Source organism: Oryzias latipes, chromosome 19, assembly GCF_053564925.1.
Source record: "Oryzias latipes strain Hd-rR chromosome 19, Olatipes_Hd-rR_3.1".
NCBI classification, from domain to species: domain Eukaryota; kingdom Metazoa; phylum Chordata; class Actinopteri; order Beloniformes; family Adrianichthyidae; genus Oryzias; species Oryzias latipes.
The window spans coordinates 16,502,905-16,524,989 of NC_136255.1; the positions used below are offsets into that span (position 1 = coordinate 16,502,905).

General features: G+C 38.8%; 1 protein-coding gene across 2 annotated transcripts; it reads right to left on the reverse strand.

Moving 5' to 3' along the window:
- Nucleotides 1–5,772: 5,772 nt before the first annotated feature.
- Nucleotides 5,773–20,559, reverse strand: scd (stearoyl-CoA desaturase (delta-9-desaturase)). 2 transcript variants are annotated; one of them, XM_078937247.1, is made up of 6 exons: nucleotides 20,388–20,555; nucleotides 19,907–20,166; nucleotides 19,370–19,500; nucleotides 18,826–19,031; nucleotides 18,236–18,468; nucleotides 5,773–6,177 (listed from the first exon to the last, which is right to left on the reverse strand). In XM_078937247.1, the coding sequence occupies exons 2-6, from the start codon at nucleotides 20,136–20,138 to the stop codon at nucleotides 5,975–5,977; spliced, it is 1,005 nt and encodes a 334-aa protein (XP_078793373.1). In that variant the 5' UTR covers nucleotides 20,139–20,166; nucleotides 20,388–20,555; the 3' UTR covers nucleotides 5,773–5,974. The 2 variants fall into 2 exon arrangements, with proteins under 2 accessions (XP_078793373.1, XP_004080473.1); XM_004080425.5 differs by lacking the exon at nucleotides 5,773–6,177 and adding an exon at nucleotides 14,517–16,361 and having other exon boundaries at nucleotides 20,388–20,559.
- Nucleotides 20,560–22,085: the final 1,526 nt, after the last annotated feature.

Genomic DNA, 22,085 nt, shown 5'->3' on the forward strand with positions numbered 1-22,085 from the left:
CAATAAAAACATTAGAATTGATTTACTAATTATTTAAAATCTGGCCAGACTTAAAATTTAAAAAAAGGGAGACGCACTATTAAATGTGTCTGTGTGGGTTTTCTCAGAGTGCTTCAGTTCCCCCCACCCTACCAAAAGACAGTTACTGTACATTTTTTAATAAGTTATTTATTTTTATTAAAATGAATTTCAATCATTAAAAAAAAAGAAAACATGAAAAAAGTTGAAAAAGAAAGAATTGCAACAGTCTAAATTTATCCCCTCCGTGAACCGCCACCTTAACGTGGTGGAGGGGTTTGTGCACTCGAGTGATCCTAGAAGGTCATCTGTCCAGGGCTAATGCTGATGGCATGGTGTCCCATGACAGACGGGCCCTAGGTGATGAGTCAGACTAAGAGCGGTTCAGAATCCCTAAACTGAGTCAGAAAGAACAAGGTCCAGTTGCAACACACAGGTTGCAGTCAGGCCAGGCCTGGAGCTGGGGCTCACAGATGAGGGCCTGGGGCCGGGGCTCTTCCCAAAGAACCCTGGTGGAGTCAGACCCAACAAAGTCACTCCTCCCTGAGCCTCTCTGGCCCAGGGAGGAGCTCTACTGGCATGCGGTCCCTGGTGGTTATGAACAAGGTTTACTACGGTGGCCGAGAGGTGCAACACACGCATACATTTAAGATACAACAACAAGAAATCCCAGTAGAAATGAACAAATACTGAAACACAATAACAAATCATTAAACACAACAGAAAATCATGAAACAAACAGCAAATCAAGAAACAACAGCAAATCATGAAACAAATTAGAGTCCTGAAACACAGAAGTAAATCCGTGTGCAAATTACCAAAAAAAAAAAGAAAAACCCTTGTTACAAATGCCCAAAACCAGAAACAGAACCGTTAAAGGGTAACACTTTATATTTACTTTAGATTCCTTAACAAGCTTTGTTAACGCATTAACAAGCATTATATATAATAGAATTTATAGGGTCTTAGTAAGACATTTATTAGTACAATAAGTCTAATAAGTTTTATTATATTACTTAGTTAACACATTTACTAGCATTATTATTAGGATGTTTTTAAGATGCTAATGATACATTTATTGGCATTATAGATGCCTAACAAATGTGTCAGTGTTAATAAGCTTAATAAGATTTATTAACAACCTTTGTTAACACATTAAGAAGTAGTATTATTGTTTGGGGTTCTAGAAAGACATTTATTAGCATTATAGATGCCTCACACAAGCCTAAGTGTTAATAAGCTTATAAGTTTGATTGACTAACTTAACAAAATAATAGGCTTTATTAATGTGTAAGATGCTAGTTGGAAATTTATTAGCATTATAGATGTCTTGCAAAGACTTGAAAGTGTTAATAAGATTCATGAACATCTAAAGTCAGACCATTGTCTTCAAAATCCTATTACTAAACTGCTTATAGGCTAAACAAATGTATTAATAATCTTTGTTAACAGTTTATTAATTGTTTTGCAGCACCTCATCAAAGTGAAAACGGTTTTTACCACAACCACAAAGCATAAAGCTTGTAAAAAGAACTTTATAACATCAAAACAGACTAAACATACAAAACTCTTTCTGTAAAAGAAATATAATAATTTATATCAGACAAATTTTCAAAAACAAAACAAAACAAAAACAAAACTATAGCATCATAGCCACTATAAGCATTATTATCTAACAGTTCTCTTGATTCAATGCCAACTGCATTCAACCACTGTTGCCTGTTGCACAAGCCAGTAATTTTTGACGACCGAAGGGAATAAACCTACAGGAGCCATGCTAAAGCTGACACGCTCAAGACCGACCGGTACAGAATAAAAAATGGGCGGGGCTATTTTGTCACCTGTGTGAAAGCTTAGAGAAAGTCTAAGAGGCCATTCAATTGGCAGAAAGCGAGCACGCCTATTTAGCTGATGGGTTTGATTGACAGATTCATTAGCCAATGGTAAATTGGTTTACCTGCCCACCTTTGATTCTGTACATGCTAATAAATATCTTACTAGAACCCCAAACAATGATACTACTTCTTAATTTGTTGACAAAGGTTGTTAATATATCTTATTAAGCTTATTAACACTGACACATTTGTTAGGCATCTATAATGCCAGTAAATGTTTCATAAGCATCTTAAAAACATCCTAATAATAATGCCTCTAAATGTGTTAACCAAGTAATTTCATAAACCTTATTAGACTTATTGTACTAATAAATGTCTTACTAAGACCCTAACAATTCTATTATAATGCTTGTTAATGTGTTAACAAAGCTTGTTAAGGAATCTTATTATAAAGTGTTACCAGTTAAAGCGGAGACACAGCTTCTAACAGAAAGGGACGTAATATAAAACCATTAAAGTTATTTATTACTGTTTTCCTTATGTGTACATTTTAAATACATTAAACAGTCCAAAAGCATTTTTTTTGTATTACTACAATAAAAATTACAACACTGTTTAGCAAGGTAAAGTTTTTGCATCATATCCGATAGTAAGGGTATTCCCTTTCCGTTAGCAGCTGCTCACTTCCCTTAATTTTTTCTCCTTTTTATGCCATGTTTAGCTTAACGGAAAGAGAATACTATTAATACTGGAAGTGATGCAAACAACTTACCTTGTTGGAACTGTTATTGTAGTAACACAATTTAAAACATGCTCTTGGACTGTCTCGGGTTTTAAAATGTTACATAAAACAGTAATAAATAAGTGTAAAAGATCCTACACAATTAGTTTTATATTACGTAATTTCCGGGATTTAGGATGTTCCCTTTCTGTTTGAATCTGTTTACCCGCTTTCATTGTTGTTTCATTGTTTTGTTAATTTGTACTGAGATTGTTTTTGTGATTCAGTATTTGATCATTTGCACCCGGATTTGCTTATCTTATGCTAGTATCTCAAATGTAAATGTGTCTTCAACTTCTCGGCCACCATACAATTTATATCTTGGCTCAAAAAACAAAGACTAAGCAGATGCTGTTAAAAGGCACATCATTACCACGAACTCACAAAATGACTTCGTTGGGTGAGGAATAAAACCTGATTCATGCACTCCTCTTCCATTGGTCCAGGGGGATCAGAAGTCAGGATCTGGTTGTTGATTGTGCTGCTTTCAGTCAGATGAGATGTGCAGAGAGAGCAGGAGTGGCTCGGTTGGAGTATTTGAACTCATCCTCTGCTCACATCACCCCACAGTGATGGCCTGACTCATTTCTAGAGTTGGCTCAGCTTGTCATGGGAAACAAAAATGTGCTGACTTGCAATAGGGAGCCATGTTTGCAGAGTCATGTTTCAGCCAGAACCTGCTCAGCTGGGACTGTAATGACAGCGACCACTGCTGTGGCAGACCTCTCTCATCACATCTGTGCTACATTTACACTTGATCCTTTTATCTTTGACCAAACAGCAGCTATTTTAAATCATATTTTTATACATATTGCTGCAAAATAATATTCAGCATTGCATCATTATTTCCCAAAATATGCTGTCAAAGATAACAATAAAGTGGGTTTTGAGGCAAAGTTTAAAATCGGAAGAAAAAACTACAGAAAATTTCAAAAACGTTTTACTGAATTTGTTGGGGCACAAAGATTTTAGAAGCTATAAGTGAATTCCAACAGCAGGTGAACGATCTCTAGCACTAAAGTGTCATGATCAGAACACGAGACTGACCCAGATGCTGAAACCCGGAAGGAGGAGACAAGTGGTAGGTAAGTAGAAAGTTTTATTTTGCTGGTCCAGAAAGTGTTTGTGGGTAAGCGTGGCTGGAGACGCTGGCAAGTCTTAGTCCGAGACAGGAGCGGAGATCCCGTCGTGGTTATGCGGCGAACCGGAGTGATGTTCAGAAGCGTGGCTGGAGTTCGTGGCGAGTAGCGTGACTGGAGTTCGTGACGAGTGGCGTGGTTGGAGATCTTGGCGAGTGGCGTGGCTGGAGATCTTGAGGAGCACGGAGGCTGAGACTCTTGAAGGAGGGAGACGTCAGGGTAGGTAGGAATGAAGCTTCTGATCGAGGTGGTGTCAGACTCAGGGGACTTTCGTGGCATGAGAAAAACCTGAGGTATAAAAACAAGGCAAGGTTAGCGAGAGGTACGCGGCAAGGGGGCCAGCCGTAGAGTTCAGAGAGACTAGGCACCATCAGGGTTAATGAACTGGCGAAGAATGCTGGAGCTGGGTCTCCTTATGGAGAGCAGGTGGCTGATGAGGTGAGTTGTCACAGCTGGTGAGTCTCGAGCAGAGCAGAGCTGGGAGGGAGAGGAGCACTGACAGGGGGACCATGACATAAAGTGTGTCAAACACATTAGCCAAGTAACAGAAATGAATTTTGTGTAACTAATAATCGTTTGACAGTTTTGGTTTCCAAAATAACAATTCAAGGACAGTTTCAAATTATGAAGATTGGTGCCAGGCCAGACCTCAGAGCCAACATTCTTCATTGACCTGTGTCAACCAAACAGGATTTATTTGATTTGGATATGAACCAGTTTCTTACCACGCAAAGGGAAAGTGCCAGTAAATGAGCAGATTGTAGGTGGATCATCACCTTTCAACCTTTTAGGCATAAAATTCAGCTTTACTTTGTGCAATGGAATATAGATGAAGGGTGAATAAGTCATGAGGGGTCCCCCGATCTATGATGTCTAGATGATGTCTAGATGATGTCTAGATGATGTCTATGATCATCTAGAAGATTGTAGAGATGTGAGAAAACTCTGGTTATGCCCCTTCTGCATTCTGTTTGACTAAATCGCGCATTCTGGTTTCAGAAGTTCCATCAACATGTGTGTTTGATAAAAATAAGAAAAGCAAATACTGCATGAGGCGAGTCTCAGAATAGTTTAGTGACTTTACATTCAACTCAAGGAAAATTTTGAAAGATCTTTTTTTGGAAAAAACAAGATGATTTCGACATATTTTAGACACCAACTGATGGCAAAAATAAAGAGGTACAGGCGCTGATAGAATTGCAGGTATAGTAAAAATATTGTGAATTTTATTTGAGAATAGGACACAATTGAAATTCAAAAGATTCAGACCGAAAACCCTTTGACCCCTGGCTTCATAAATCCAACACAGATTGTTGTGCTGCTTTCTTGGCTCATAGTCATAAGTCAAGTCATAAGGCGTTACGTCATATCCTGATCCAACAAATCTGATATTATCTTACACAAATATGCAAGGTTGTCTGCCACAGTTTGGTATTCAGGAGTATTACGATCAAACAATTTATTTAAGAAAAAAAAAATAATACATTTAAAAATAAAGCATTCCACAAACCAGAAAAAAAACCACACACACAAACAGGAACACTGATGCTCATGAAATTTCAAAAGGAGATTCACCTTTGGACGATATCAAAAGGGAAGCCAGACCCTGTCTAGGAAATCACCACGGCAACAGCTCTGATGACCCAAAAGCTAAAAGAAAAAACAAATGCAGCTCTGCTACAATTCACTCACTACACCCACTACAGTACATCACCATGCATGGGTGGCATGTTGTGTGTTTTGCCCAACATGGCAAAATTGTGTGAAATGTAGAGGCAATAATGACATTTGCTATAACTTCAAACTTCAAACAATTTTGGCACCTTTTGTTAAAAAAAACCCCATCAAATCCAATGAAATTCAGCCAATTAAGATCTAACACTTTAAATCTGGTAACTTTGTTTATTAAGCAACAGTTAGAGAAAAACGCTTTGACTTTTCACCATATTTGTTGCAGAAAACAAGTCATGAAAGAGAAAAAAGAGAAAAAGGTCTGGCATCTCTCACTTTCAGTCACGTGCTATTTCATTAAAGCCAACAACTTTTGGGGAAAAAAAGAGAATAAACGTACAGATCTATTTCTTTTTCCAACGCTCAGGTGCTTAAAGTACACCTTGTTTTTTTAAAGTGTTAAAAACTTGATGTAAACTATAATAAAGGCAGTAGTCCATCATCTTTGCTGAAAACGTGGGTAGTCTACATCAGTCCTTTAATCCTAGCCACTGCAGTGGCTCCCGTCTCCGGTGAGCCAGGACCAACTCGCGGGAAACCAGCTTGCAGTCCTTGGCCAGGCCCAGGAAGCACATGAGGTCAATGAAGCATGTCGTGAGGTTCAGCTTGCAGCCAAACTCGCTGGTGGCATAGTCGTAGGGGAAGGTGTGGTGATAGTTGTGATATCCCTCACCTGTGAGGCACAGGAAACGGGGGGAAAAACAGTCAATGGAACATCAACATATCTGTTCATATGACTGGTGTGCCTCATAAAGCCTGCTTATACAGCTGTCGTGGACTTACTGTCTTGTAACTGAACACATTGCTAGTCCGCCTCCAAGCCTCTCCCCACATGCAGGCTCCGCCCCGTCTGCCTCCCCCCTGCACTTACCTTCATCCAGCTCCTAACCAGCTCCCTGTAGGATATATGCTGCACTCCACGCACCCCTGAAGCCGAAAGCGCCTCATTTTATTTAACTTCCGCACGTCCCCACACAAACGTGGGAACATAACTGTCTCCAGGTTAGACTCGCTGCTTTGCTAGTGACGATACAAGCTCATTAACATTGATGATGGGAATTTACGCCATCCATGATTTCACATCTTAAATTCAGTCAAAAAGTGCTTCTGTTGGTCTTGTGTCAACAGGAGATGTAACTATGTACGGCTGGGTATATTCAGCATAGCTATGAATGCTGATATGGTGAAGTCTGATGGCATTCTCCAAAGGAAGCATGTACATGTTAATAATGCTATAGGTTGGTATTAAGATCAGTAAAAGGGTAAAAATGATTGATGTCTGTACAAATAAGTAGCAAAACATGTGTTCAAAATTTTAGTGACTGTTGAGAGTGCAGTGAAATTCTGTTTGAAACAACAGACTCCTCGTTTAATGTCTGTTTCAGCTGCTGGAAAAATATATTTTTAAAAAGGGAAAAAAAGTTTGCACAGTGACATCATCAGTGAAGGTCATTCCTTTAGAGGTGATGACATCATTTGACATCAGCAGGTGGATTATGTTGCATCTCATTTCAGTCTTCAAAGGCATCATTTGACATCATTTGACATCATTAGACCTCCAGCATTTTATCTATAAATATGAGGCATTTTCAGAGCAAACGAATTTCAGAGTTTGTGGGCAAAGACACGCAAGTGAAAGAGAAACAGGAAGGTTTCACAAGTTTCGAAAACAAGAACTGAGTTTGAGTCAACTTTTTGAGATTTATTGACCAGTTCCTTCAAAATGTCACACGGCGAAGAATTTCAGCAGATGGACGTTTCTATTGAAGAATTACATAACGTCACAGAGAACATTCTGCAGCAAAATGACACTTTGAGCAAACATCTGGAGAAAATTTGCAAGAGTTTGCGGAAAAGGAAATATTTGGACGCTTCATGCAAAGAATTGAAGAAGACACGGAAAGCTGCAATCGAGGAAAACAAAAAACTGGTGAAGCAGCTGGAGAGACTCAGAGTGGACGTGGAAAAGCAGATCCGCGTGGAAAAAGTGTGTGAAAAAGAGAGGACTAAAACATCTCAGGTCTTGGAAAGTAACCAAGACCTGAAAACAATAATAGCCTCTCTTCAGGCCAGACTTCAGCAGCTGCAAGAAATGGAGCAAGAAATTCCTGGCATGAAAGCTGAACGTAAACTTTTGAAACGGGAGAAGATAGATCTGCAATCCCAACTGAAGAAACTCCAGAAGAAGACTGCCCGCAAAGCACACCTGGAACCTGATTTCAGAAATGAATTTGAGGAATTCCAGGCTTTAAAGCAACAGACTGAAGAACTGAGGCAAAACCTTCAGGAGTTGCAACAACAAAATGAGGAGCAAAAGACGATGGCAGACAACTATCCTAGCATGATAGAAGAAAGGCAACGTCTCACAGATCTGAGGGCTCAACTGGAAAGAGAGATTTCTGATCAGAGACAGCAGCAGGAGGAAACACGTCAGCTGATTGCTCGACGTGAGGAGGACAGGAGAGAACTGGAATTGCTCAGAGAACAAACAAACGCCTTCACAGCAGAGAAAAATGCTCTGGCAGACAGAATCTCTGAAGAAAAGTCCCAACTTGAAGACAAAAAGAAGCAGCTTCAAGATGAAGTTTCAGGACTAAAACAGAAGCAAAAGGAACTTTGTCAACTGGCTGTGCAATACAACAAGGCAGTGAGTAAACTGGGACCTCTTCGAGATGAAACAAAGAACCTCAAAGGTGAAAAAACCATGCTGACCGACCTTCTGAAACACCATCAAACATTGGAGACTGAATACCATGAGATAAAAGCAGAAATTCAGGAGGCGGAAGCCTACAACTGTCAAGCTCTCGAGGAGGTTGATTTTCTGAAGGGGAAGCTTTCAGAGTTAAAAAATGTGGAGAAAAGAGTTTTAAAAGTAAAGGAGGACAAATTGAAGGCAGAAGAAACATATGACCGTCTCTATAAGGAGCTTCAAGACGTTCAAGTTCAGATCATGGCTCACAAAGGGAGCACTGCTGCTCTAGAGAAAGAAATCCAAGATCTCCAGAGGAAGGACCAGGAACTAAAAGAGGTCAGTGCTGAATTTAACAGAATCTCTGAAGAAAAATCCCAACTTGAAGACAAAAAGAAGCAGCTTCAGGATGAAGTTTCAGGACTAAAACAGCAGCAAAAGGAACTTTGTCAACTGGCTGTGCAATACAACCAGGCACTCAGCAAACTGCGACCTCTTCGAGATGAAACAAAAAACCTCAGAGATGAAAAATCCATGCTGACCGACCTTCTGAAACAGCGTCAAACATTGGAGACTGAATACCATGAGATAAAAGCAGCAACAGACGTTATGGAGGATGAAATCTTTGACCTTCAAACTGAGGTTTCTGATCTGCGGAACAAGGTTGATCATTTGGATAGTGTGGAGGAAAACGTTTCAAAAGCAAAGGAGGAACACCTGAAGGCAAAGGAGAAACACAACCTTCTCAAGAAGGAACTCCAAGACCTGCGGGTCTAGGAAGAGAAGGACTTAGAACTCCAAACGAAAACAGCAGCAAAACAAAGCTGTGAAGGAGGATCCGACCAGGGAAGAAAAATCTAGAATTAGAAAAGGGACATAGGGGAAAAAAGAGAAATGGGGTCAAAATGGGGGAAAGTCTTTGTGTTTAGTTCATTTTAGGACACAAAAAGGCAAAAACTAATGTTTAGAATAGGGTCAAAGGGAAAAAAGAAACAGAAATGGGGGGAAAAGCCTTTTATTTAGTGCATAGTAGGACACAAAAAGGCAGAAACTAATGTTTAGAATAGGGTCAAAGGGAAAATAAAAATAGAAACGGGGTAAAAATGAGGAAAAGCCTTTTTTTAGTACATAGTAGGACACAAAAGGGAAGAAATATAAAAAAGTAAAAATAAAAAATGGGATGAAAAAGAATGTAATTAAAAGGGAAAATATGTTTTTATTGGGTTCATAATCCTTGTACTATCTTGGGATATGGTGTATAAATATGTGTGTTGTTGTGTACATGTGTTTGGTGGAGGGAGGGGGTTAACATACAGTACCCCCCCACCAAGTCAAGTCACCTTCCTAACAAGCAATGTCACTTGTTAGGGGGGACCTGACCGGGGTACACATTTTTAAAATGCCTGCCTCCCCCCTACTGGACAAATGCAAACACAACACACACCATGTCCCGGCCTAAAAAAAGGGTTAATTAATTTGTCAAAATCCTTTTCGGCGTTTAAAAAAAAGGGCGACACACTAATAAGTGTGTTTGTGTGGGTTTTCTCTGAGTGCTTCAGTTCCCCCCACCCAACCAGAATGTTGTGTCTTTAGGATTGTTATTAGTTAAGATTTGTAAAATTGAAGGGAAAAAAATAGTTGCAATTCTTTCTGCTGGTTGAACACAAAAAACACAGACAATAAAAACATTAGAATTGATTTACTAATTATTTAAAATCTGGCCAGACTTAAAATAAAAAAAAAGGGAGACGCACTATTAAATGTGTCTGTGTGGGTTTTCTCAGAGTGCTTCAGTTCCCCCCACCCTACCAAAAGACAGTTACTGTACATTTTTTAATAAGTTATTTATTTTTATTAAAATGAATTTCATTCATTAAAAAAAAAGAAAACATGAAAAAAGTTGAAAAAGAAAGAATTGCAACAGTCTAAATTTATCCCCTCCGTGAACCGCCACCTTAACGTGGTGGAGGGGTTTGTGCACTCGAGTGATCCTAGAAGCTCATCTGTCCAGGGCTAATGCTGATGGCATGGTGTCCCATGACAGACGGGCCCTAGGTGATGAGTCAGACTAAGAGCGGTTCAGAATCCCTAAACTGAGTCAGAAAGAACAAGGTCCAGTTGCAACACACAGGTTGCAGTCAGGCCAGGCCTGGAGCTGGGGCTCACAGATGAGGGCCTGGGGCCGGGGCTCTTCCCAAAGAACCCTGGTGGAGTCAGACCCAACAAAGTCACTCCTCCCTGAGCCTCTCTGGCCCAGGGAGGAGCTCTACTGGCATGCGGTCCCTGGTGGTTATGAACAAGGTTTACTACGGTGGCCGAGAGGTGCAACACACGCATACATTTAAGATACAACGACAAGAAATCCCAGTAGAAATGAACAAATACTGAAACACAATAACAAATCATTAAACACAACAGAAAATCATGAAACAAACAGCAAATCAAGAAACAACAGCAAATCATGAAACAAATTAGAGTCCTGAAACACAGAAGTAAATCCGTGTGCAAATTACCAAAAAAAAAAGAAAAACCCTTGTTACAAATGCCCAAAACCAGAAACAGAACCATTAAAGGGTAACACTTTATATTTACTTTAGATTCCTTAACAAGCTTTGTTAACGCATAAACAAGCATTATATATAATAGAATTTATAGGGTCTTAGTAAGACATTTATTAGTACAATAAGTCTAATAAGTTTTATTATATTACTTAGTTAACACATTTACTAGCATTATTATTAGGATGTTTTTAAGATGCTAATGATACATTTATTGGCATTATAGATGCCTAACAAATGTGTCAGTGTTAATAAGCTTAATAAGATTTATTAACAACCTTTGTTAACACATTAAGAAGTAGTATAATTGTCTGGGGTTCTAGAAAGACATTTATTAGCATTATAGATGCCTCACACAAGCCTAAGTGTTAATAAGCTTATAAGTTTGATTGACTAACTTAACAAAATAATAGGCTTTATTAATGTGTAAGATGCTAGTTGGAAATTTATTAGCATTATAGATGCCTTGCAAAGACTTGAAAGTGTTAATAAGATTCATTAACATCTAAAGTCAGACCATTGTCTTCAAAATCCTATTACTAAACTGCTTATAAGCTTAACAAATGTATTAATAATCTTTGTTAACAGTTTATTGATTGTTTTGCAGCACCTCATCAAAGTGAAAACGGTTTTTACCACAACCACAAAGCATAAAGCTTGTAAAAAGAACTTTATAACATCAAAACAGACTAAACATACAAAACTCTTTCTGTAAAAGAAATATAATAATTTATATCAGACAAATTTTCAAAAACAAAACAAAACAAAAACAAAACTATAGCATCATAGCCACTATAAGCATTATTATCTAACAGTTCTCTTGATTCAATGCCAACTGCATTCAACCACTGTTGCCTGTTGCACAAGCCAGTAATTTTTGACGACCGAAGGGAATAAACCTACAGGAGCCATGCTAAAGCTGACACGCTCAAGACCGACCGGTACAGAATAAAAAATGGGCGGGGCTATTTTGTCACCTGTGTGAAAGCTTAGAGAAAGTCTAAGAGGCCATTCAATTGGCAGAAAGCGAGCACGCCTATTTAGCTGATGGGTTTGATTGACAGATTCATTAGCCAATGGTAAATTGGTTTACCTGCCCACCTTTGATTCTGTACATGCTAATAAATATCTTACTAGAACCCCAAACAATGATACTACTTCTTAATTTGTTGACAAAGGTTGTTAATATATCTTATTAAGCTTATTAACACTGACACATTTGTTAGGCATCTATAATGCCAGTAAATGTTTCATAAGCATCTTAAAAACATCCTAATAATAATGCCTCTAAATGTGTTAACCAAGTAATTTCATAAACCTTATTAGACTTATTGTACTAATAAATGTCTTACTAAGACCCTAACAATTCTATTATAATGCTTGTTAATGTGTTAACAAAGCTTGTTAAGGAATCTTATTATAAAGTGTTACCAGTTAAAGCGGAGACACAGCTTCTAACAGAAAGGGACGTAATATAAAACCATTAAAGTTATTTATTACTGTTTTCCTTATGTGTACATTTTAAATACATTAAACAGTCCAAAAGCATTTTTTTTGTATTACTACAATAAAAATTACAACACTGTTTAGCAAGGTAAAGTTTTTGCATCATATCCGATAGTAAGGGTATTCCCTTTCCGTTAGCAGCTGCTCACTTTCTTTTAATTTTTCTCCTTCTTCTGCTGTAGTGTTTTGCTTAACGGAAAGAGAATACTCTTAATACCGGTAGTGACGCAAAAACCTTACCTTGCTAAAACATTGTTGGAACTGTTGTAGTAGTTGTTGTAACACAATTTAAAAAATGCTTTTGGACTGTCTCGGGTTTTAAATTATTACATAAAAAAAACGTAATAAATTAGTGTAAAAAATCCTACACAATTACTTTTATATTACGTCACTTCCGGGATTTACGATGTTCCCTTTCTGTTTGAAGCCGTTTTCCCGCTTTCATTGTTGTGTTTCTGGTTTTGTTAATTTGTACTGGGATTGTTTTTGTGATTTGGTATTTGGTAATTTGCACCCGGTTTTGCTTTTGTGTTTTAGGAATTTGTAATTTGTTCCGTGATTTGTTGTTGTGTCCCGTCATTTGTTGTTGTGTTTCAGTATGTCTTCATTTGTTTCGAGATTGTTTTTAGTGCTTCATGATTTGTTAGTTTGTACCAGAATATTTTCTTGGTTATATCCTAAATGTAAACGTGTCTTGCACCTCTCGGCCACCATACAATTTATATCTTGGCTCAAAAAACAAAGACTAGAAGCATATGCTGTTACAAGACACATAATTGCCACAAACTCACTAAATGGCTTCGTTGGGTGAGGAATAAAAACTGATTCATGCACTCCTCTTCCATTGGTCCAGGGGGATCAGAAGTCAGGATCTGGTTGTTGATTGGCTGCTTTCAGTCAGATGAGATGTGCAGAGAGAGCAGGAGTGACTCGGTTGGAGTGCTTGAACTCATCATCTGCTCACATCACCCCACAGTGATGGCCTGACTCATTTCTAGAGTTGGCTCAGCTTGTCATGGGAAACAAAAATGTGCTGACTCGCAAAAGTGAGCCATGTTTGCAGAGTCATGTTTCAGCCAGAACCTGCTCAGCTGGGACTGTAATGACAGCGACCACTGCTGTGGCAGACCTCTCTCATCACATCTATGCTACATTTACACTTGATCCTTTTATCTATGACCAAACAGCAGCTATTTTAAATCATATTTTTAAACATATTGCTGCTTAATATGTTATTGCATCATTATTTCCCAGAATATGCTGTCAAAGATAACAAAAAATTAGTTTTGAGGCAAAGTTTAAAATCTGAATAAGGAAAAACTACATAAAAATTTCAAAAACATTTTACTGAATATGTTGGGGCACAAAGATTTTAGAAGCTATAAGTGAATTCCAACAGCAAGTGAACGACCTCTAGCCCTAAAGTGTGTCAAACACATTAGCCAAAGAAATGAATTTTGTGTAACTAATAATCGTTTGACAGTTTTGGTTTCCAAAATAACAATTCACAGAGAGTTTCAAATTATGAAGATTGGTGCCAGGCCAGACCTCAGAGCCAACATTCTTCATTGACCTGTGTCAACCAAACAGGATTTATTTGATTTGGATATGAACCAGTTTCTTACCACGCAAAGGGAAAGTGCCAGTAAATGAGCAGACTGTAGGTGAATCATCACCTTTCAACCTTTTAGGCATAAAATTCAGCTTTACTTTGTGCAATGGAATATAGATGGAGGGTGAATAAGTCATGTGGGGTCCCCCGATTCATGATGTCATCTAGAAGATTGTAGAGATGTGAGAAAACTCTGGTTATGCCTGTTGTGTCTGCACTACTTATTAACATTGCTTTAACTGAAACCAACATGAAAAGAGCTCCAGTGAATCATTCTGGTGCATAAACAGAATGTGTCACGTCGAAACGTAGAAAGACTGATCAAATTTTGATTTGATGATACATTTACTAAATTTGGGAGTTCCAATCCTCATGAAATAACATTTAAATGTTAGTCACTATATCAAAAAAGCTGCATAAAATGTTTAGAAAGCAGCTGCTTCAAAAGTTTGAAACTGTTTAAATGCAGGAATCAGTTCTTGAGAAAATTAGAAAAGCTAATACTGCATGAGGCTAGGCTCAGAATATTTTACATTCAACTCAAAGAAAAATGTGAAAGACCTTTTTTTGGGAAAAAACAAGATGATTTCGACATATTTTAGACACCGACTGATGGCAGAAATAAAGAGGAACAGGCGCTGATAGAATTGCAGGTATACTAAAAATATTGTGAATTTTATTTGAGAATAGGACACAATTGAAATTCAAAACATTCAGACCGAAAACCCTTTGACCCCTGGCTTTATAAATCCTACACAGATTATGGTGCTGCTTTCTTGGCTCGTAGTTCTTCTTTTATCCAACTTTGGATTCCATTAGGCAAAAAAATTGGCAGGTATTTCTTTCTTTTTTCCACAAAATTCAAATTTTTACTAGCTCAGAATTGCTTTGTGGCACTCGGCTTAAACTGTGAAGGAATGCAAGTCATAAGGCGTTACGTCATATCCTGATCCAACAAATCTGATCTTATTTTACACAAATATGCAAGGTTGTCTGCCACAGTTTGGTATTCTGGAGTATTACGATCAAACAATTTATTTCAGAAAAACAAAAAAATAAATACATTTTAAAAAAAAAGCATTCCACAAACCAGAAAATAAACACACACACAAACAGGAACACTGATGCTCATGAAATTTCAAAAGGAGATTCACCTTTGGACGATATCAAAGGGGAAGCCAGACCCTGTCTAGGAAATCACCACGGCAACAGCTCTGATGACCCAAAAGCTAAAAGAAAAAACAAATGCAGCTCTGCTACAATTCACTCACTACACCCACTACAGTACATCACCATGCATGGGTGGCATGTTGTGTGTTTTGCCCAACATGGCCTCAACTGGAGTTATTGGTAGAAAAAATTATAGAGGGAGGGAAACTGTTGGGAAGAAAAAACCCACTGGTGATATAAAAATTCAAGAAAAGCCAAAATGGTGTGAAATGTAGAGGCAATAATGACATTTTCTATAACTTCAAGCTTCAAACAATTTTGGCACCTTTTGTTAAAAAACCCCATCAAGTCCAATGAAATTTAGCAAATTCAGATCTAACAGTTTAAATCTGGTAACTTTGTTTATTAAGCAACAGTTAGAGAAAAACGCTTTGACTTTTCACCATATTTGTTGCAGAAAACAAGTCATGAAAGAGAAAAAAGAGAAAAAGGTCTGGCATCTCTCACTTTTCAGTCATGTGCTATTTCAGTAAAGCCAACAACTTTTGGAAAAAAAAGAGAATAAATGTACAGATCTATTTCTTTTTCCAATGCTCAGGTGCTTAAAGTACACCTTCTTGTTTTTTAAAGTATTAAAAACTCGATGTAAACTGTAATAAAGGCAGTAGTCCATCCTCTTTGCTGAAAACGTGGGTAGTCTACATCAGTCCTTCACTACGTGTTGTCTATTGTTAAGGACTGAGTAATACTTTAAAAAAGTGATGGGCTACATGACCAATCTTGCATGGAAAATGCACACCAAAGTGGCAAAACAGCAAGGAACAAAGCTGACTATCAAAATACATCTACTTCAAACCTGAAACATACATGCAAGACCTTGGCCTGGATGAACGGTGCACATCAAAGTCAAGAGCTTAGCAGAGCATGTTTTTTTTTTATATGTATATATATCTTGAACAATTTGTTTAGTTACAGCTACAAAGAAACCCCAAAACAAGCAAAATGTGGTCAAGGCCTTCGTGAAGCTGCTTGGTATCCTCAGATGAATAAACTCATAGCTGTCGAAGGACTATTTATTTCTCTTGGTTGTTCTGACTTGGACCTCGCATCTCGTCTGTAATCCTAGCCACTGCGGTGGCTCCCGTCTCCGGTGCGCTGAACGCGAGCCAGGACCAACTCGCGGGACACCCGCTTGCAGTCCTTGGCCAGGCCCAGGAAGCACATGAGGTCGATGAAGCATGTCGTGAGGTTCAGCTGGCAGCCAAACTCGCTGGTGGCATAGTCGTAGGGGAAGGTGTGGTGATAGTTGTGATATCCCTCACCTGTGAGGCACAGGAAACGGGGGGAAAAAACAGTCAATGGAACATCAACATATCTGTTCATATGACTGGTGTGCCTCATAAAGCCTGCTCATACAGCTGTCGTGGACTTACTGTCTTGTAACTGAACACATTGCTAGTCCGCCTCCAAGCCTCTCCCCACATGCAGGCTCCGCCCCGTCTGCCTCCCCCCTGCACTTACCTTCATCCAGCTCCTAACCAGCTCCCTGTAGGATATATGCTGCACTCCACGCACCCCTGAAGCCGAAAGCGCCTCATTTTTTTTAACCTCCGCACGTCCCCACACAAACTTGGAAAAATAACTGCCTCCAGGTTAGACTCGCCGCTTTGCTAGTGACGATACAAGCTCATTAACAGACATGCAAACAGGAGGACGGTGAATTTTTTTCCCACCTGAACTGGTTGCATAAAATATTGAATTGCTTTATTTTCCTTTAATTTTTTTTCTAGAACACAAACTGCATTTGTGTTTTACCAAACAACAAACACACAAGGAAAAGACAAGCAGATCCAACATATGCAAACAAACGGCTGCATGTAGAGTAACTAGGCAGGAACCATCAACCTTAAAGTAGGCAAACAACGGAAGAGAAAGAGGTTCATCTGAAACCAACTGCAAAGCTTGTGCTACAGTTTTTCATGGAACTATGGATTAAACGGCGACAAAACAATACATTTTGTAATAGAACCCCCCCCCCAAAAAAAAAAACAACAACCCACAATTTAAAATATAAAATGACAGGAAGGTTTAGCAGAAAAGGCAAGATTCTCAATGAAAATAGTTTAGAAAATCCTACTTAACACAAGTTATTCATGTTTCAATGGGCTGAACTATATTTCAACTAAATTTTTGACTAGTCGGCTTATTATAAAACCTTTTCCTGCTTAACCTTTAATAGTCTCTGAACTGGGTTTGGCAATCACATCAATTGGCAGCAATAAAGTAAGAGTGACGCAGACTCTATAACTTTTAATATTAGTATAGTTTCATTTAAAATTTAACACGAAGGTTTCAAATTAAAGTTTTAGTTTTGAAATTTTGAAATGCGATGCGATGAATGAAAAATATCCTGGAAGATTGTTTAGTGGAGGTTTGTCTGTTTTTTTTTTTTTTTTTTTTTTTAACATTTTATACATAGTTTTGTTTTTGGATTTATATATTTCTTTTTTGTCCCTACATTTTTCAACTTTGTCATGAAACCTTAAACAGTTTGGTGGGAATTTGTGAGTAAAAAAATGACAAAGTTTACTACTCAGAATTAAAAAAAATTGAATATAGAATCCCGATTGTTTTAGAATGATTGTGTAATATAGTATTGTTGTAATTAAAAATATTCAGATCAAACTCACAAAAAGGCCCCGGACTCCTAAGGTTTCAAAAATCGGACACATTCCCTGCACTTTGTGTGCGGCACCTGCTCCACATTCAAACTGGTCATGTTTTGGCTCGTGTGGCTGATTCCACTGAGATAATTCTTTATGTAAATGTGAGATCACCGCTATTCCAACGGACACGCTCAGATAACTCCAGGAGTTCTGTGGATAAACCTGCACCAACACGCAGGCGTGTTACCTCGAGCTATTCTCAAGTTTCCTTCCTTGTTCATTCTAATAACCTTGAAGTTTGAGAATTTTATCTTGTTAAAGCATCCCAAGTATTTCCAAATACGAGGTTGACTTATTTCACATCCATCCGTCGTTCTGTGCTACGCAGTTGTAGGTCAAACTGGATTATTATCATATTCAAATTTACCAGAAGCTTTGATGTGTTTGCCTATAAATAAATGAACATGGCAGACAAATAAAATCGTACATTCTGTTCTATCAAAGTTGGAGGTTGCGTTTGTTCTTCATACCTATGGCGCTGAAAGTGACAAACTTGTTCTCTCGGGGGTTGATGTTCTGGTCGTAGGGCTTGTTTCCCCACATGTGGGCTGCGCTGTTGACCAGCCAAGTGGCGTTGAGCACCATGGTGTACCTCAGCAGGACTGGGACGAAGTACGCCGCCCACAGGGACTCCCCCCACAGGTACCACGGTACGAACATCGGAATGAAGAAGCACACGAGCAGCACGGAGAGCTTATAATACCTGTTGAGGCGACAGAGAACAGCAATGGATAGAAATAGGAATTTAGTGTGTCATAAAAATCTGCTTTCCACATGAGAAAATGTTCTTCCTGCAACGTTCCTTTTCATGTAACACTTGTCAATGAGTCCCACCTATGTTAGTCTGAACACGCATATGACCTTGTTGAACCAGAATGACTAATATGAGCTGAACTGGAGACGCTGTGCTATTAGGTTTAAGTGTTTTTTCTTCCTTTGACCTTTCATTGTTCACTGTTTAAAACACTGGCACACCTTCCTGCAAGCTTCAACTCAGTTTATGTCAATCTTCACAAAACTAGGTTAAAAATTCAGAATTTAAAGGAAATGAGCTTCTTACCTCCTCTGAAACATTACCACTTTGTCAGACAGCAAGTCTCTGAGCTCCAGCTTCCTGCCTTTTTCTATGACATCTGGATGTTTGCGCACCAGCAGCCAGCCAATGTGGGCAAAGAAGAAGCCCCGTTTGGCGTTGTGGGGGTCGGCGTCTGTCTCTGAGTATTTGTGGTGAACTCTGTGGTCTCGAGCCCATTCAAAAATGTCATTCTGCAGGTGGAAGGGAAGACAAGCTCTTCAGACGAGATTGCGCTTCATTCAGGCCTGTCAACGAATTCACTTCCTGTCTGCGCTATTTCAGGCAAAGAGAACTACAGCAAACTGTGCCAAGCGTAATGACAAACGGGGCCTGCAAGTCAAAACTTTTACTTTCATGGTTAGTTAGTCATCACTTCAAATAAAGCAATCCTGTAACAAAAACATCCTTTATTTCCATTGTGTCATATTATAAAGCATATTAGGAAATGTAGATGCAATTTTGAATGGATTTTTGCATTATTGTCACAATTTCTTTTATTGAATCTGTTTGACTCATCGTCTTTGCATACCTGAAATGCCATGGAGTTTGCAAAACCCAGAAAGATCCTCAGGGGTAAGGAAGCCTTGTAGGATCTGTGACTCCACAGGCGGTGAGCCCCCGCCGTGATTCCCAGAGCACTTATGAAAAAACAAAGCACAGCTGTGGACAGAAATGAGTCCAACCATCAGCAAGAAATAATAATACAATGTTATGAAATGTGAACTAACTAGGTAAAAAATGAAGTAACTGTCACATCTAAGACTGCACAAAATTTTATAAAAAAAAACGTGCAATTATTCAAAAATGATCGTTTTGTCTTTTTACATAACTTGTGCATCATCATATATCTGTTTGCTCTCCTGTGTGCATGGTGCACAGAATAAAGATCAGTTTGGGTGATGTAACATCAAACCCTCTACTAGTGATCTATGAGAAAGCCCTCAGAGAAGTCTAGAAGGATCACGCCCACTCCACAAAAGCGAGCCTGATGTAACTGTTGATTCGATTTCCTCTCAAAGACAGCGCGTGTTTCAGGCGCGCGCCTGTTTTGTATTTTTCCACTTACACCAAAGCAAGGTCAGCGGGGAAACTGAGGGGATGAGGAGGATCCCGTACGTGGCTCCTATGTGCAACAGAGTCATCAGAATGACATTTCTCCACACGATCATCCTGCGAGGTTTGGGGCCCTCTTTCTCCTTGTAAGCGTTGTCAAACACGTCTTCTCTGGTCTGCTCTGAACAAACATCCCCGTTGCTCGAATTGTGCTGCTTTAGCTCCAATGCATCCGCCTCCGTCATTGTGTCTGTGGAACAGGCTCAGGAGATGCTTAAAAACAAAAATAAAAGAAAGAAAAATCAGTCCATTTCTAGAAAAAAGGCCCCGCGCGCAGCCAGTTATTATATGGTGGTCTAGCCCGGCGAATGCTAGTTAGCTAGGGCGTCAAAAATGATGGAAAAAAAGGATGTTAAAACAAGGATGTTTAACCGACATTCGTTGCGTTGCATAACGACTCGGTGGAGGAAACAAAAGATTTGTAAATTGCTCACCAAAGTCGAGGTTTTAAAAAGATTCTGGCTCCTCAACGAAGACGATGCCGGTGTTTTGACCTAAAATTACAGTAACCTAGAAATGGGCATCGATGGTTAGCAGTGCAGCGTACGCATCAATGAAAAACTGAGCTCGAGACGAGTCTGACCAATCAGCGCTCGGATGCCTCCTGAAACTCTGGCTCTGATTGGCTGGTTTTTCATCTGCTGTTCACCTTGTGTTCTCTCTGCCAGACAGATGTGGCTCTCTTAGGAAGTAGTTGTTATACATAAATATGTGTTGGTTAGAATCAGATCAAAAAATAAATGTGCAAATTTGATCACACACTCGTGGAATACTGCGTGCCAGCAGGGCAATGCAAAACGAACAGCGGAACTTGAATAGTTCCTTAAATCCATAGAGAATCCCCCACCCACAGAAAAAGTGGTTCATTCTGTTATGAAAAACACATTTAGGTTCAGGGTTTCAGCTTTTCTGATGACAGCCAAACTTGATTTTATATGTATTTGAAGTCTATTTTTTATTTTTTTAAATTACATGCAAATTTAATCAGTATTTTTTTCTGTTCTGAACTTTAAGTTTGCTTTAAAAAAAGTAATATCATAAAAGAGTTTAAAATTAAAAGGGTTAAATTGTAACACATGATCTTCTTTTTTTCTTTTTCAACTTATTTTAAAAAACATAGAGTTTTGGTGTTTTTAACATGTTCTTGTTACAGTTTTATCATGAAGGAGGACATACATAAAATAATTTGAGCGTAAAACTGTGTTTCTAAGTATTCCTTTATTCAAATCATGATGGATAAGAAGCAAGATACAAATACTCCATTTGAGAAAGCTCTCAGTTGTGATGCATCCACTTGCATACAAATAGATCAATGCACGTCTTTGTTTTTCTCGTTTGAGCAGGCGTGTGGTTCAAAACCGTGCAGCTCCAATATTGCTTGGCATGTTTTGTTGCATCACTACTGTTAGGCTGGTTTTGTGAGGAGGTGGAAAGTAGCGGGAGAGAGTGTTAACAGATAAATGATGGGATATCACCAGAGGGTTACTTCCATGCCAACAGACCAGCCCACAACTCAGAGCCAAATTTCTGATGAGTATGTCATGGAAAATGAAACCGATTTTTGGGAATTTGACTAAAGATTGCATTATCCTTATTAAAAGACCACTGGGAACACAATAGATCAAGGAATGATTGGAATTGGACTTTACACTCCATATGTAACAAACTCTTTAGCCCTTGTGCTATCTTAGATGACCCCACCCTTCCATTGACGTGTTCTCCCTACCATGACAAAGGTGGATAAAGGTGGAAAGATTTCATGTAATCCATGGACACCAGTGAAGATCACAAATCATTGAAGAAAAAAGGTTCAGCGCACTGTCTAGTGGGTCTAGATGACCCAACTCCCAATGTTAAAGTGCCTTGGATAGCACAAGGGTTACAGACCCAATTCAATCATCTTTTAATCTGTTGTAAAAGCGTTCCCAGTGGTCTTTTAATTATGTCTATGAAGTTTTTAGCCAAAATAAAAACTTGTGTCGTTTTCTGGAACATAGTTTCTGCAGATCGGCAGTAGTTTATTGAAAATTAATTCCTCTGAGTCGTCGACGTGGCTGTTGATGCAACGCAACTTTTGCCGAGAGCTCCAAACAGGGAACTAGTGGGCTGCCCAGCGTATTTTCGACATCACA